The sequence below is a fragment of the Scyliorhinus canicula genome, chromosome 17, assembly GCF_902713615.1.
Source record: "Scyliorhinus canicula chromosome 17, sScyCan1.1, whole genome shotgun sequence".
In the NCBI taxonomy this organism is placed as follows: domain Eukaryota; kingdom Metazoa; phylum Chordata; class Chondrichthyes; order Carcharhiniformes; family Scyliorhinidae; genus Scyliorhinus; species Scyliorhinus canicula.
Window position 1 is genome coordinate 36,552,525 of NC_052162.1, and position 13,294 is coordinate 36,565,818.

General features: G+C 49.8%; 1 protein-coding gene across 5 annotated transcripts in view; it reads right to left on the reverse strand.

Moving 5' to 3' along the window:
- Positions 1 to 13,294, reverse strand: part of tenm1 (teneurin transmembrane protein 1) — a 1,865,819-nt gene that overhangs the window by 391,981 nt on the left and 1,460,544 nt on the right. For all 5 annotated transcript variants that reach the window (XM_038774907.1, XM_038774908.1, XM_038774910.1 and 2 more), the window contains one exon: positions 10,783 to 11,026. In XM_038774907.1, coding sequence (XP_038630835.1) covers positions 10,783 to 11,026 — 244 coding nt within the window. The remainder of the gene's footprint in view (positions 1 to 10,782; positions 11,027 to 13,294) is intronic.

Consider the following 13,294-nt stretch of genomic DNA (forward strand, 5'->3'; position numbering starts at 1 on the left):
CCCCCGACTGTGACGGCGCTGGGCTGAGTCCATGAGAGACCATGAGAGACCCAGAACGTCGGGAACTTGGCCAGTCGGGGTGGAGCATCGGGGAGTGGGTCTCAGGCAACGACCTGAGGCCGTCGATATGGCGCACGGCGTACTTTGCGATTTCGGTGTTGGTGACTGGAGAACCCCGCCCATTAACTTTGCTTTCTCTCCTTACAGCTGCTGCCATTCCTGTTGGGTTTTTCCAGCATCCTCTGTTCTTGTTATTTTATACTTGTTGAATTAAGTTGATTTTGCTACGTTTGCCCTGATTTTTCATCATTCAGAGTGCCTCCGTGCATGTATTAAACAAATCAAACTGTCTGGCCAAAATTTTCAAAGTGTAATTTTCATGAAAAAATCATTGCGATTCCCGCCGAGCCAGGTCGCGTAATCTGCATCCCACTCTTTAGACGCTTTGAATTTTTCTTTTTCCCACATGTAAACTGCCCCGCCTGAGGTGCAAAGCATCTGATTTTCTTAACTCAAGGGTGATCTGAGCACATCCATCAAGAGGCACTGCTTTTAAAAGGCTCGACAGCAGTGGTTTGCAGTTAAACCAGGAGGATGGCAGCTTAGAAGCCAGCTCCAAGTTTCACTGAGGGGACCCTCAGAATGTTGATGCCATGGAGGAGAGAAGGTCAACTATCTACACTCAGATTGATGGGAGACCTTCCAGCAAGGTCAGGAATCTCGCCTGGTGTCAGCACTGGTCAGTGCCAGCAGCCTGTCCATAAGGATAGGAGTGCAAGCTTGGTTGAAGATGAATGACCTACTACCATCAGCAAAGGTAAGTACTCCCTTTCTCTTCTTGACACCCCATCCTTTCCTCAACCCTGGAATGTCACCTGGAACCCACAAGCCACCACCTTACAGGTTTCCAGCACCCGACCTCCTACCTCAATCTCACACCCTCCCCGGCAGTCCTCATCAGAACCCCTTCATGCTTCGGTGCAGTGCCCACTCATGCCAATTGTCATCGACCTCTGACCCAGTCCAGCTCACATGATCTCAACATGATCTCTACAGGAAAAGATCACCCACAATCACTGAGAGAGAGAGAAATTGGGTGGTGAAATGACTCGGGCATTTGGGGCAGCATGGTGGCACAGTGGTTATCACTGCTGCCTCACAGCTCCAGGGACCTTGGTTCGATTCAGACTTTGGGTAACAGCCTGTGTGTAGTTTGCACTTTCTTCCCGTGTCTGTGTGGGTTTCCTCCGGGTGTTCCAGTTTCCTCCCACGGTCCAAAGATATGCAGGTTAAGTGGATTAGCCATGCTAAATTGCCCCTTTGGGTGGGGTTGCAGGAATAAGACAGAGAAATGGGCTTAGGGAGTGTGGCTGTTAGAAGGGTTGGTGCACTCACAATGGGCCGAAGGTTCACTGTGACCCTACTTCTGTGGTCGCGGAGAGTTTACCATGTTTTTGTGTGTGTGTGTGTGGGGGGGTGGGGGGGGGGGGGGGGGGTCCAGGGGCCGCGCCAACCTTTTTGTGGTAAAACCACACATTTCCTCTGGACATAGCCTCAAAATCGGAGAATCCAGCCCAATATCTCACTGTTGGCCTCACCATTGAAAGGCAATCAATGGTGTTCAGTTCTGAGGGAAAAAAACTATTTTGGCCTGTTTTCAGGCATGGGGATTGGCAAGTGCGATCATCGCAGTTCTGGTTCAATTGAGACTCAAAGCAGACAAACGTTGTGCAGCTTCCTCATTTCAATGATTTTAACATGCAGCCCAGCATGGAAGACACTGCTGGCTGGCAAGACGCTCAGCAGGAATCCAAAAAGCATACACAGTTAGATTGGCACACGTCTCGCCTGCCCCTCTTAAAAGGGAATCAAAACTGGAAATGCTGGAAGTGCTCAGCAGGTCTGACAAAATCTGTGGAGATAGAAACAGAGTTACTGTTTCAAGTCTCTGACCTTTCTGCAAAATCTCTGCATCTGCAGTAAATTGCATTTGTATTAGTCTGCTGTTGAAGGTGAGCTGGCACTCATTGTGCAGGCGCCTTTGCAGGCTATCTGTGGAAGACTTTTTTGAACTAATTTTGCTGGATGCGGGCTTCTCCGAATAGGCCAGCATTTATTGCCCATCTCTTCCTGCCCTTCAGAAGGTGGTGAAAAAATGAAAATCGCTTATTGTCACGAGTAGGCTTCAATGAAGTTACTGTGAAAAGCCCCTAGTCGCCACATTCCGGTGCCTGTTCGGGACGGCTGGTACGGGAATCGAACCGTGCTGCTGGCCTGCTTGGTCTGCTTTAAAAGCCAGCGATTTAGCCTAGTGAGCTAAACCAGCCCCTGGTGGTGAGCTGCCTTCTTGAACCGCTGCAGTCCCCAAGGTGTAGGTATAGCCACAGTGCTGTTCGGGAGTGAATTCCAGGATTTTGGCCCAGTGATAGTGAAGGAACAGCGATGTACTTCCAAGTCAGGGTGGTGAGTGACTTAGAGGGAAACTCCCAGGTGATAGTATTCCCATGTATCTGATGCTCTTCTCCTTCTAGATAGTGACGGTTGGGGCTTTGGATGGTGCTGCCTAAGAAAAACTGCTGAGTTCCTGCAGTGCATCTTGTAGATGGGACACACGGCTGCTACTGTTCATCGATGGTGGAGGGAATGAATGTTTGTCGAAGGGGGAGCAATCAAGCGGGCTGCTTTCTCTTGGATGGTGTCAAGCTTCTTGAGTATTGTTGGAGCTGCACTCATCTAGGCAAGTGGAGTGTATTCCATTACAATCCTGACTTGTGCCTTACAGATGGTGGGCAGGCTTTGTGGGGAGGGGGGGGCGGAGTCAGGAGATGAGGTACCTGCAATGTCAGGAGATGAGGCACCCAAATGATGAGGTCATCCTCAGATACAGCCTGTACACAGAAAGACTTGGACAACACTTAGGTTTGGGTTGATCAATGGTAAGCGACATTCACACCACAATCTTTTCCAACAAACTACCCCCTCCCAGCATTAGATATGCCTCTAAAGACATGAATCTGCTGATGGACAGCAACGCCATCACTCAAACTATGGTATCAAAAGCCAAACAGCCCATCATCAATGAGCAAGTCTGTCACCTTCACTTATGTCCTCCGCTTTCAGAAGAATTCACTTATTAAATTGTTTAATTATTGTCTTATAGGCAGTTTTTTCACTTTTGGAAAATCTGCTCATTTCTTACATTTTAAAATATTTCTCATCCAAAATGGAACTTGTTGCCTATGAGGGTGGTAAAAGCAGAGATAATTAATGATATCAAAAGAAATTTGGATGAACAATTGAAGGAAAGAGACTTGCAGGGCAACGAGAATAGAGAGGCACAATAGACCTGGTAGGATCGCTCTGCAGAGAGCCAGCATGGATTCAATGGGCTGAATGGCCTTCCTCTGTCCAGTAATCACTCTAAGACTCAATGCCCATGCTGTTGCCTTTCGGCCAGCCAGCCCAGACAACTGCCATCCACTCCGAGGTAGTGTAGTCTGAAGATAGACCCTTAAGGCCCATAACTGCTCAAGGTGGTCCTCCGAGGCCATCTACAATCTCCTGCACTGAGTTTCAGATTACGGGATACAGGGGAAGGTGGCAGGTTGGATCTAACATTGGCCCAATGACAAGAAACAAAGGATAATGCTCAATCAATGTTTTTGCAAATGGAAAACAGGTTCCAGTGGTGTTCCATAGGGGTCAGTGTTGGGTCCCTTGCTGTTTGTTGTATGTATTAATGATTCAGACTAAAATATGGGAGACAGATTGGGCAATTTGCAGATGACACAAAAATTGGTCATGCAGTTGATAGTGAAGAGAATTGCTGTCGTCTTCAGAATGATATCAATGATTCGGTCGAGTGGGCAGAGATGCGGCAAATGGAATTCAATCTTGAAAAGTAGGACGTAATGCATTTGGGGAGGGCAAACAAAGCAAAGGAATACTCAATAATGGGAAGATAAGCTGTCCAGCCTTTTTCAGCACCGTACCTTTTCAATAGCTTTATGGTTCTATGGTTCCAGCAGCCATGCTGCAGTAGTTCAGAGTAGGAATACTAGGCCAGGCAAAGCCATCCCAAAAGACAGCCATTAATAAAATGCACAAGGAATGGATAGTTAGTTTAGTTTGTAGTCCTGGACTTGTTCTTCAATAAATTTATTATAGAATGGGTTTTTGTTGGTGCCTTTTCTTTCAGGATTTTGGCCGAGATGGTCAGTAACAGGTGGATCGCAAGGTGGGGAATTGAAGCAACGAGGATGGTGAAATGATATCTGAAGGAAATCATAATCTCAGTGTCTACTCACAGGCAGTGATGGATGATATTGCTGATATTTCTGCTCCAGTCCAGAGGGAAATGCTGGTGTAGAAATTGAGGGTGATAGTCAGCTTGACGTCCACTGGGAACATCATTCTTGCCCGGCTGTGAAGTTAACAGAGCCCTGTCCGTTGTAATGTGATGAAAGTCACCTGAACCCTCTCCAAACATGCCGGCCTCTGGCCACACTGCTGAAGGCTATCGCTACTGGGAGATTGGCAATGTTAGAAATGTGAGCATTTCGCAGCTCTCAAGTGGTGGTTCGGGGGGATTAGACGGTACTGGGCTGGAAGCCATAACTGATTGTCGGTCTCACAACCCCTCCAATTTCTTACAGATATCATATGATGGATGATATAGTGAACCCCGCAGCAGCTGCCCTCATGAAAGCAGTCCACCCAACCAGACAGCAGAGAAGGTGGCATCAGCAGCGCGATGGAGACTTGAGGCGGCAGCCCATATGCAGTGGTCTGCCCCATATCCTGAGACCCCAGTCGCCCATCAGGCCCGGGAGGGATGCAAAGGGGGGAGGCCAATGATGGCCCAAGGTGTACAGGCTCCGCTAGTCATGAGAAGAGATGTCGGACAGTGTGTGCTGCAGGAAGGAGGCTCCAACTCAAGAAGGGGATGGTGCAACACATGCCATGTCCTTGTGGACGTGGAGGAGGAGCAGAATACCCATTCCCGTTGACCATCAAGGTCATCGCAGCCATGAATCTTTGCGCAATGGTATAATTCCAGGGCTCAAGCGGGGACTTGTGTTGCATATCCCAACCAACAACCCATGGTGCATCTGTGCAGTCACGAACGCCCTGTTTTCCCCGAGGGATGGCGGGGGGAGCAAACGATGATGGGGTGCAGGCTGGCCCTCAGTTCAGAAAATCATGACAGAGACTTCATACGTCTCGAGTGTAACGTGTTTTAATGGTGTTTTATTCGTGACCCGAACTTTCCCTAGCTACCGATGGTGCCGAACCCCCTTCCCTCTCCAGTGTCCTCTCAGTAATCCTCAATCTTCTTAGACTTCCGTGCTCTGCCAATAAGTCTGGGGGTGTCCCCAGGATGCACCCAAGGGGTGGAGTCAGCCTGCTGCTTACTGAAGCCCTGCTGCTATGATGCCCCTGAGGGGCATCCTATGGAGGGCCTGTTCCCGACTAGCCATGCCTCTCAGTCCTGCCTGCTGACCCCAAGACACACTGTTGTTGGGAGAGGATGGGGTGCTCAGGAGAGCTGGTGACTGCCGTTGGCTCCGGGTCGGCCTTCAGTGCTCCCTCCTCCAGGTCAGTGCCTGTAGGGTCTTGGGGGTCAACATGTGATGGTGGGGCAGCTGGATTGAGCTCCAGAGTCCCCTGCATCACCTGGCACTGCCAGTCCTGGCGGCTCCCTTTTGTCTGCACCATGGTGCTGATGCTCTCAGTGATGCCCTGTGAACACTCTGCAGTGCTTTCCAATGCATCTGGGACAGATCTCTGACTGCTGTCCCCACTGGAAGTTCCTGCCTCCATTTGATTTGCGTCAGAAACTGTGTAGTGCTCACCAGATTGTGCCCTAGACATCTGGGCTGGGATTCTCCCCTACCCAGCGGGGTGGGGATCCCGGCGGGATGGAGTGGCGTGAACCACTCCGGCTTCGGTCCGCGGCAAAGGTGCGGAATTCTCCGCATCTTTAGGAGCCAAGCCCTAACCTTGAGGGGCTAGGCCTGCGCCGGAGTGGTTGGCGCCCCGCCGGCCAGCGGGAACGGCCTTTGGCACCATGCCAGCCGGGGCCGAAGGGACTTCGCCGGCCGGTGGAAGTCCGCGCATGCGCCGGAGCGTCAACGACTGCTGACGTCATCCCCGCGCATGTGCAGGGAAGGAGGTCATTTCCGCGTCCGCCATCGTGAAGACTATGGTGAACGTGGAAGGAAAAGCGTGCCCTACGGCTCAGGCCCACCCGCCGATCGGTGGGCCCCGCTCGCGGGCCAGGCCACTGCGGGGGGCACCTCCTGGGGCCAGATCGCCCCGCCCCCCCCAGGACTCCGGAGCCCACCCGCGACGCCTGGTCCCGCCGATAAGGTAGGTGGTTTGATTCCCGCCGATGGGACCGGCATGACAGCGGCGGGACTTCGGCCCATCGCGGGCCGGAGAATCGCCGGGGGTGGGGCCCGACGATAGGCGCGGCGCGATTCCCGCCCCCTCCGAAACTCTGGTGCCGGAGACTTCGGCAGACGGCGGAAGTGGGATTCACGCCGGCTCCTGCCGATTCTCCGACCCGGCAGGGGGGTCGGAGAATCCCGCCCCAGTTTACTAATGTCACCCTCCGAGGTGTGTGTCTCTGGGCTGGTGGAAGGCCAGGGTGACAGTTGTGGCACCTCAACAGTGACATCCTTGGAGGTCTCCTCCAAGGTTTTCTCTTGTATGGAAAGGGGGTGGCCACTCCAGTTGGGCCTGCACCATCAGTGGCCATCACTAAGGAGAAGGTTCTGGGGAAACCGAAAGGTCTGAAGGTGGATAAATCACCTGGGCCAGATGGACTGCACCCTTGGGTTCTAAAATAAATAGCTGAGGCGATTGTGGAGGCATTGGTGGCGATCTTTCAGGAATCACTGGAGGCAGGAAGGGTCCCACAGGACCAGAAAGTGGCTAATGTAACAGCATTGATTAAGAAGGGAGGGAGGCAGAAGATGGCAAATTATAGGCCGATTAGCCTGACTTCAGACATTGGTAAGATTTTAGAGTCCAAAGATGAGATCGCGGAGTACTTGGAAGTGCATGATAAAATAGGACTGAGTCAGCATGGCTTTGTCAAGGGCAGGTCATATCTGACAAATATATTAGAGTTCTTTCAGGAGGTAACAAGGAAGTTAGACAAAGAAGTGGACCTGATTTATTTAGATTTCCAGAAGGCCTTTGACAAGGTGCCGCATAGGAGACTGTTAAAGAAGTTAAGAGCTCCTGGTGTTAAGGGTAAGATCCTGGCATAGATAGAGGATTGGCTGACTGGCAGAAGGCAGAGAGTGGGGATAAAGGGTCTTTTCAGGATGGCAGCCAGGGACTAGTGGTGTGCCTCAGGGGTCTGTGGTGGGACCACAACTTTTCACAATGTACATTAATGATCTGGAAGAAGGGACTGAAGGTGCTGCTGCTATAGATGCGCAGGTAGTATTGAGGAAGCAGGGAGGCTGCAGAAGGATTTGGACAGGCTAGGAGAGCGGGCAAAGAAGTGGCAGTTGGAATATAATGTCGAAAAATGTGAGGTTATGCATTTTGGAAGGAGGAATGGAGGCACAGACTATTTTCTAAATGGGGAAATGCTCAGGAAATCAGAAGTACAAAGGGACTTGGGAGTCCTTTTTCACGATTCTCTTGAAGTTAACGTGCAGGTTCAGTCAGCAGTTCGGAAGGCAAATGCAATGTTCGCATTCATGTCGAGAGGGCTAGAATACAAGAGCAGGGATGTACTTACGGAGGCTATATAAGGCTCTGGTCAGATCCCATTTGGAGTGTTGTGAGCAGTTTTTGGCTACATATCTAAGGAAGGATGTGCTGGCCTTGGAAAGTGTCCAGAGGAGGTTCACAAGAATGATCCCTGGAATGAAGAGCTTGTCATATGAGGAACAGTTGAGGACTCTGGGTCTGTACTCATTGGAGTTTAGAAGGATGAGAGGGGATCTTATTGAAAATTACAGGACACCGCGAGGCTTAGATAGAGTGGACGTGGAGAAGATGTTTCCACTTGTAGGAAAAACTAGAACCAGAGAAATTCATCTCAGACTAAAGGGACGATCCTTTAAAAGAGATGAGGAGGAATTTCTTCAGCCAGAGGGTGGTGAATTTGTGGAACTCTGTGCTGCAGAAGGCTGTGGAGGCCAAATCACTGATTGTCTTGAAGACAGAGATAGATAGGTTCATGATTAATAAGGGGATTAGGGGTTATGGGGAGAAAGCTGGAGAATGGGGATGAGAGAAATATCAGCCATGATTGAATGGCGGAACAGAATCGATGGGCCGAAAGGCCTAATTCTGCTCCTATGTCTTATGGTCTTATAGTTCTATGGAGATCCTGCAGGAGAATGGAGATGTGGTCAGTGACAGGGAAATATCGTTATTTCTGGCGTGAAAAACTCACGTTACTGGTCATCTGGGTGGGTGCCGGTGGATACTCACCCCTGTGGCACAGGCCACTCTTGACGTTGGTGACACCCCAGCTATCTCCAGGGACCTGTTCCTCATAGAGAATGAGGACTCTGATGTCCATTACCCCGCCGCCCTTCTGCACCCTATCCCATCTGTTGTGGGACAACTTCTCCTGCAGGGACAGAGAGGGGGCATCTTGAACCAAATGCTTCATTCATCATAGGGCAGGGGGTTGCTATGATGGGGGTCAGGCATAGACACCGCCGCTGGGGGTGGATGGTGGGGGACTGGTGCCAGGGGATCGATGACAACTCACCCATGCAGTCCGGTGGTTGTTGTTAAGCATCTTGCAGCACGGGGGGGGGGGGGGGGGGCAATCCTCCTGGTGACACTCCCGTGCTGATGGCTGACGGCCGCTGCCACTGCCTCCTAGGTGGCACTGCCTGCCTTGTGGCTGACTCTCTAACCCCCTCGGGGCAACAAGGTATCAAATCTGGACTCCACCGCGTCCAACAGTTGGGCCAGGTCAGCATCACCAAAACGTGGGGCTGGTCAGCGTGGTGGCATGGAGGCGTGCTGTCAGGTGTGCTCTGCAGGATCGATTTAAGTGCTGCTTCCCCTTGTTAGCGGGGAGCTATTGAACACGATACATGCGAATCAGCTGGTGGGACAGTCTTTTCTGGCGTGAAGCACGTGGGGCATCATTAATGTTAGATACCAATGACGGACTCTCCGGGTCAGCTATTAGGAAACACCCAGCTGTCCCTTTCTGTTGGATCAACGCCACTGTTCTGGATGAAATGAAGGCAGAAGTGCTCCATAAAGACCCCTCTCTGCATTATGTTCCCTCTTTGTTGCCTGAGCTCCACTTCCATTTTATGTTCTGCCTAAGAGGGACTGCAACTGTTGACCCCACACCTGAAGCAGGTTACTCGTGACAAGGCAGAAAAATCCTCTGGCCTCCCTGGCTGCATACAGCAACATTCCCTTGAAAATCTAAAAACATAGAGAAACCTTCCCACGAGCACAATACAGTACGAACACAAACCCAACACTAGCAGAGGTAGTCAAGCGCACCTCATCTGAAAGTTAGGAACATAGGATCATAGTACCAGGGGTAGGCCATTCCGCTCATCGAACCTGCTCCGCCATTTAATATAATCATGGCTGATCAGACAATTCAATGCCTTTGACACCCACTGCCCCATAACCCTTTAAGTTATTGTTAATTAGGAATCACTCAATCACTGCTTGGCGGGGTTCCCCGGTCCGCGAGCAGCGTTTTCCTGGGCAGCGTGCCTTTGCCGGCAGTGGGATTCTTCGTTCCCGCCACTTGTCAATGGGATTTCCCACTGTGGCTCAAACCATGCCTCCGGGAAACCTGCGGGTGTGGGTGCACTGCCAGCGCAGTGGAGAATCCTGCCGGCGGAGAATCCAGCTGACAGTGTCTGCGCTTTCATAGCCTTCTGTGGAGGACAATTCCAAAGACTCACAACGGTCTTGTATAATAGGAACACTGGATGATTATTCCTTTAAATAATCCTGGTGGCGGGTTCCTCGTACATGTTCAGCTTGGAATGATCAGGAAAGGGTTTTAATTGGACCGGTCTTCAAAGCTGATTGTTGTAGCAATACACCCACTCTGCTAGCTTCCAATGTGCTTATGACATGTCTGCACTGGTCAGCATGAACCGCTCTGATCACTGTAGAGGTGACTGGAAGCTTCCAACAGCCATTACCTGACATTTGGGCTCCTGTACCCCTTTAAAATTACTAACTGGACAACCGCTCTTTGCTTGTGGGTAGCTGTTTCCTCCAAAACTGTTACATTTTAAAATGATCCAGATGTGGGAGCATTCAGGCACAATGTCTTATGCTGCAAAATTCTGTGCCCGAACACCTCCGTAGCTGCCTCCGCAGCCAGTTAAAAATTCAGCCCAATGAACTTTCATCGCAACTGCTTAGTATTTCCAGCATTTTCTGTTTTCAGTTCAGATTTCCAGAATGTCCCAGCATTTTGCTGTGACTGTCTTTATTTATCTTGCCGTACCCGATTTAACATTGAATCAACGCATCCTGATTTACACTTCCCTTTCCGTTTCTGATTAGCTAATTTCACAATTTCAATCCGAATGATTAAAGAGATTCGCAGTTGTTTGCTCAGGACCCGATGCCCTATTCCCCACACTCCAACATTAACAGATTGTACTTTCAACAGTTTGCCATGCAAAAATATTCGGAAATCTAAGCATACATGGGACAAGTCTGACTACCAAAACAAACGGCTAGATGTCCCGTTACAGGACACTATGGTCCACTACTTCAACAATAGATAGTGTTGAAATGTACCTGGTCTCCAATGGAATGTTGCTGTTAAGTACCCAGCTGTTATGTAGTTGTGTTGAATCTTGCTGGCCACTGGCAGGAGGCTCTGTGGAAGCTGGACTGGGCTGGCTTCGCGCAGTCATTGCATTTCTCTGCAGAGAGTCCAAGGATTGAGTTTGCTGGCTTCTGCAAGTGCAACCATGTGGCGGTGGGGGTGGCGGTGGCAAGGGTCTGAATGTGAACTTGCTGTGAGAACCAGCAGGTAGTTCTGGAAAAAGAGAAAGGTAAATTTATTGAGAGCAATTGGGCAGCGTTCATGTTTCAGTTTATCGCTCCATAAATTTTATTAAAATTGCCAAAAAATGCAACCAAATACTCATGAGCATGATGATTCGTTGATCCACGGGAATGAATGATAATTTAATTCTGCTTCCTAATTGTGTAAATTCATTTGGTTTTACTGTGAAGCTATGCACAACATGCTGGTTCTAGTTTTGTGCTGGATGAGGCAATCAAAGCCACCAATCTGCAGAGGAAAGATAATTTGCCACTGGCTTGGGAGGGGAAAAGGAAAAACAAAAGCTGATAAGCTGAACTTTCCGGGCCTTCCCATTAGCACGACTTTCCAGTCCCACCAAAAAGACCAAACCCCCACCCCCCGCCCCCACGGCAGGATCCCTGTCAACGGGGCAGGTAAGCCACACAAACCACTTAAACATCGGCAGGACCAGACAATCCTGCCAGTGGCCAATGGTGACTTGCCTCCGCCACTGGAAAGCACGGAGGGGAGGAGGGGGGGAAGAGGGGGGGGGGGGGGGAGGGAGGGAGAGGGAGGAGGGGGAGGGGAAGGGGAGGAGGGCTGGGGGAGGGGTGCAGGGGGGTGGAAAACACGGTGAAATGGACAACTCATTGCAGTTCGCTGATGAGGCAACGCTCCAGCTCTTCGCTCCACACAAGTCTATTTCCTGGCCTTGATTGGAATGGTCTCCTCCAGTGATCAGACCACTGAATACCTCATACCACAAGGCAGTGTGTGGCACCTCAAACCCAATTGGCATGCTTGATTAGCCTTAAGGCTGTGGCAACTCAGTCCTGTTGGCAGCTCTATTTCTCATTTGCTGCTTTAACAGGTCAAGGTTTTTAAAAGCCAATTTTTGCTGCACTGGTGAATATATTTTAAATGAGGAAATCAAAATCGCGAAGGATCAACAACTCCACATGAATTAAAACGATTGAGAAAATGGTTTGCAAGGTAAAATTCATAAGGCTGCACCAATAACATGGAGTCTCACTGGATGTGTGCGTGGGTCACAGTTAGGACAAGAAAACCATATCCTGAATGACCCCATTCTAACTCCTTTAAGGTTGCACACTGCAAAGCACAGCATCCCTGAATTCACCCTTCCATGTAGCCATCAAGGCCTCACAAATATAGAATTGTGGACACACCGGTACATTGTTAAGCAGAGCACAAGCACTTTTTACTCTGCATCTCGGCTTTCTGTCAGTATCTCACTACTTGAGCGCTCTTGATAGTGTTGGTACTTTCTGTTCCCAAGAACCAAGATCTCTTATTTTGATTAATACCAAAGAAAACTTTAAAATTAAATCAAATTGAGGGAAAGGCACCCTTATTTGTCAAACAAACACATTTAATAAGTTTACAAAATTTACCACTGACACCGTAGCAAGGGACTTATAAACAGCATTGCAGCTGACGAATACAACGGAGCTTGAAGAGTAATTAAACTGTGGTAATAGTTATGTGATTATTTAACTAAACATGATAAACGATAGCACTGATAGTTTTAGAATGATGATCTGTCGTATCTTGAAGGACCGGTGACCACCAAATAGATTAGCGAATAAATGGTTTATTAAGGCAAATAGTTATTTACAGAGTACAAGAAAGGCTACTGTACTTTACAACTCCAAACTCCTAAATAACAGTAAAACCCAGGCAGAACTCCAGGATTCACATGTTCTGACCTGACTGGCCTCTGGGAACTCGCCCCCTTAAAGGAGAATGCTACCACATGATGCTTATTTTTTAGCTTTTCTCATATTTTTAAACAGTTGTTGTGTATATACATTACATTTTCCTTGTCCACGCTAATTTTCTTTATTTTACAGAGAGGTTTATTTTGTTCTTGATTTGACTAACTATATGTACATTTCGTTGCCCTCTGGATTGGTCTGTGATTTCCCCCCTCCCTTCCTCCCCCTCCCCATTGGTTTCAGCACCCTTCCACTTCTCTTGTGGTTTCCCCATCTTCCTTCCGCCAACCCCCCACTGCGCCCGGGTTTCGCAGTCCTTTGGGGCGCGATTCTCCGACCCCCTGCCAGGCCGGAGAATCGGCGGGGGGCCGCGCGTATCACACCATGCCGCCCCAACACCGGGACGGCATTTTCCTGCCCGTGAAAAAACAGGCGGGCGCACATGGCGCCGGGCCGCACAGAGAATCGGCGCAAACGGCCGTAGCGGCGATCCTCCGGCGGCAGCGCGATTCTCCGGCCTGGATGAGCCGAGCAGCCG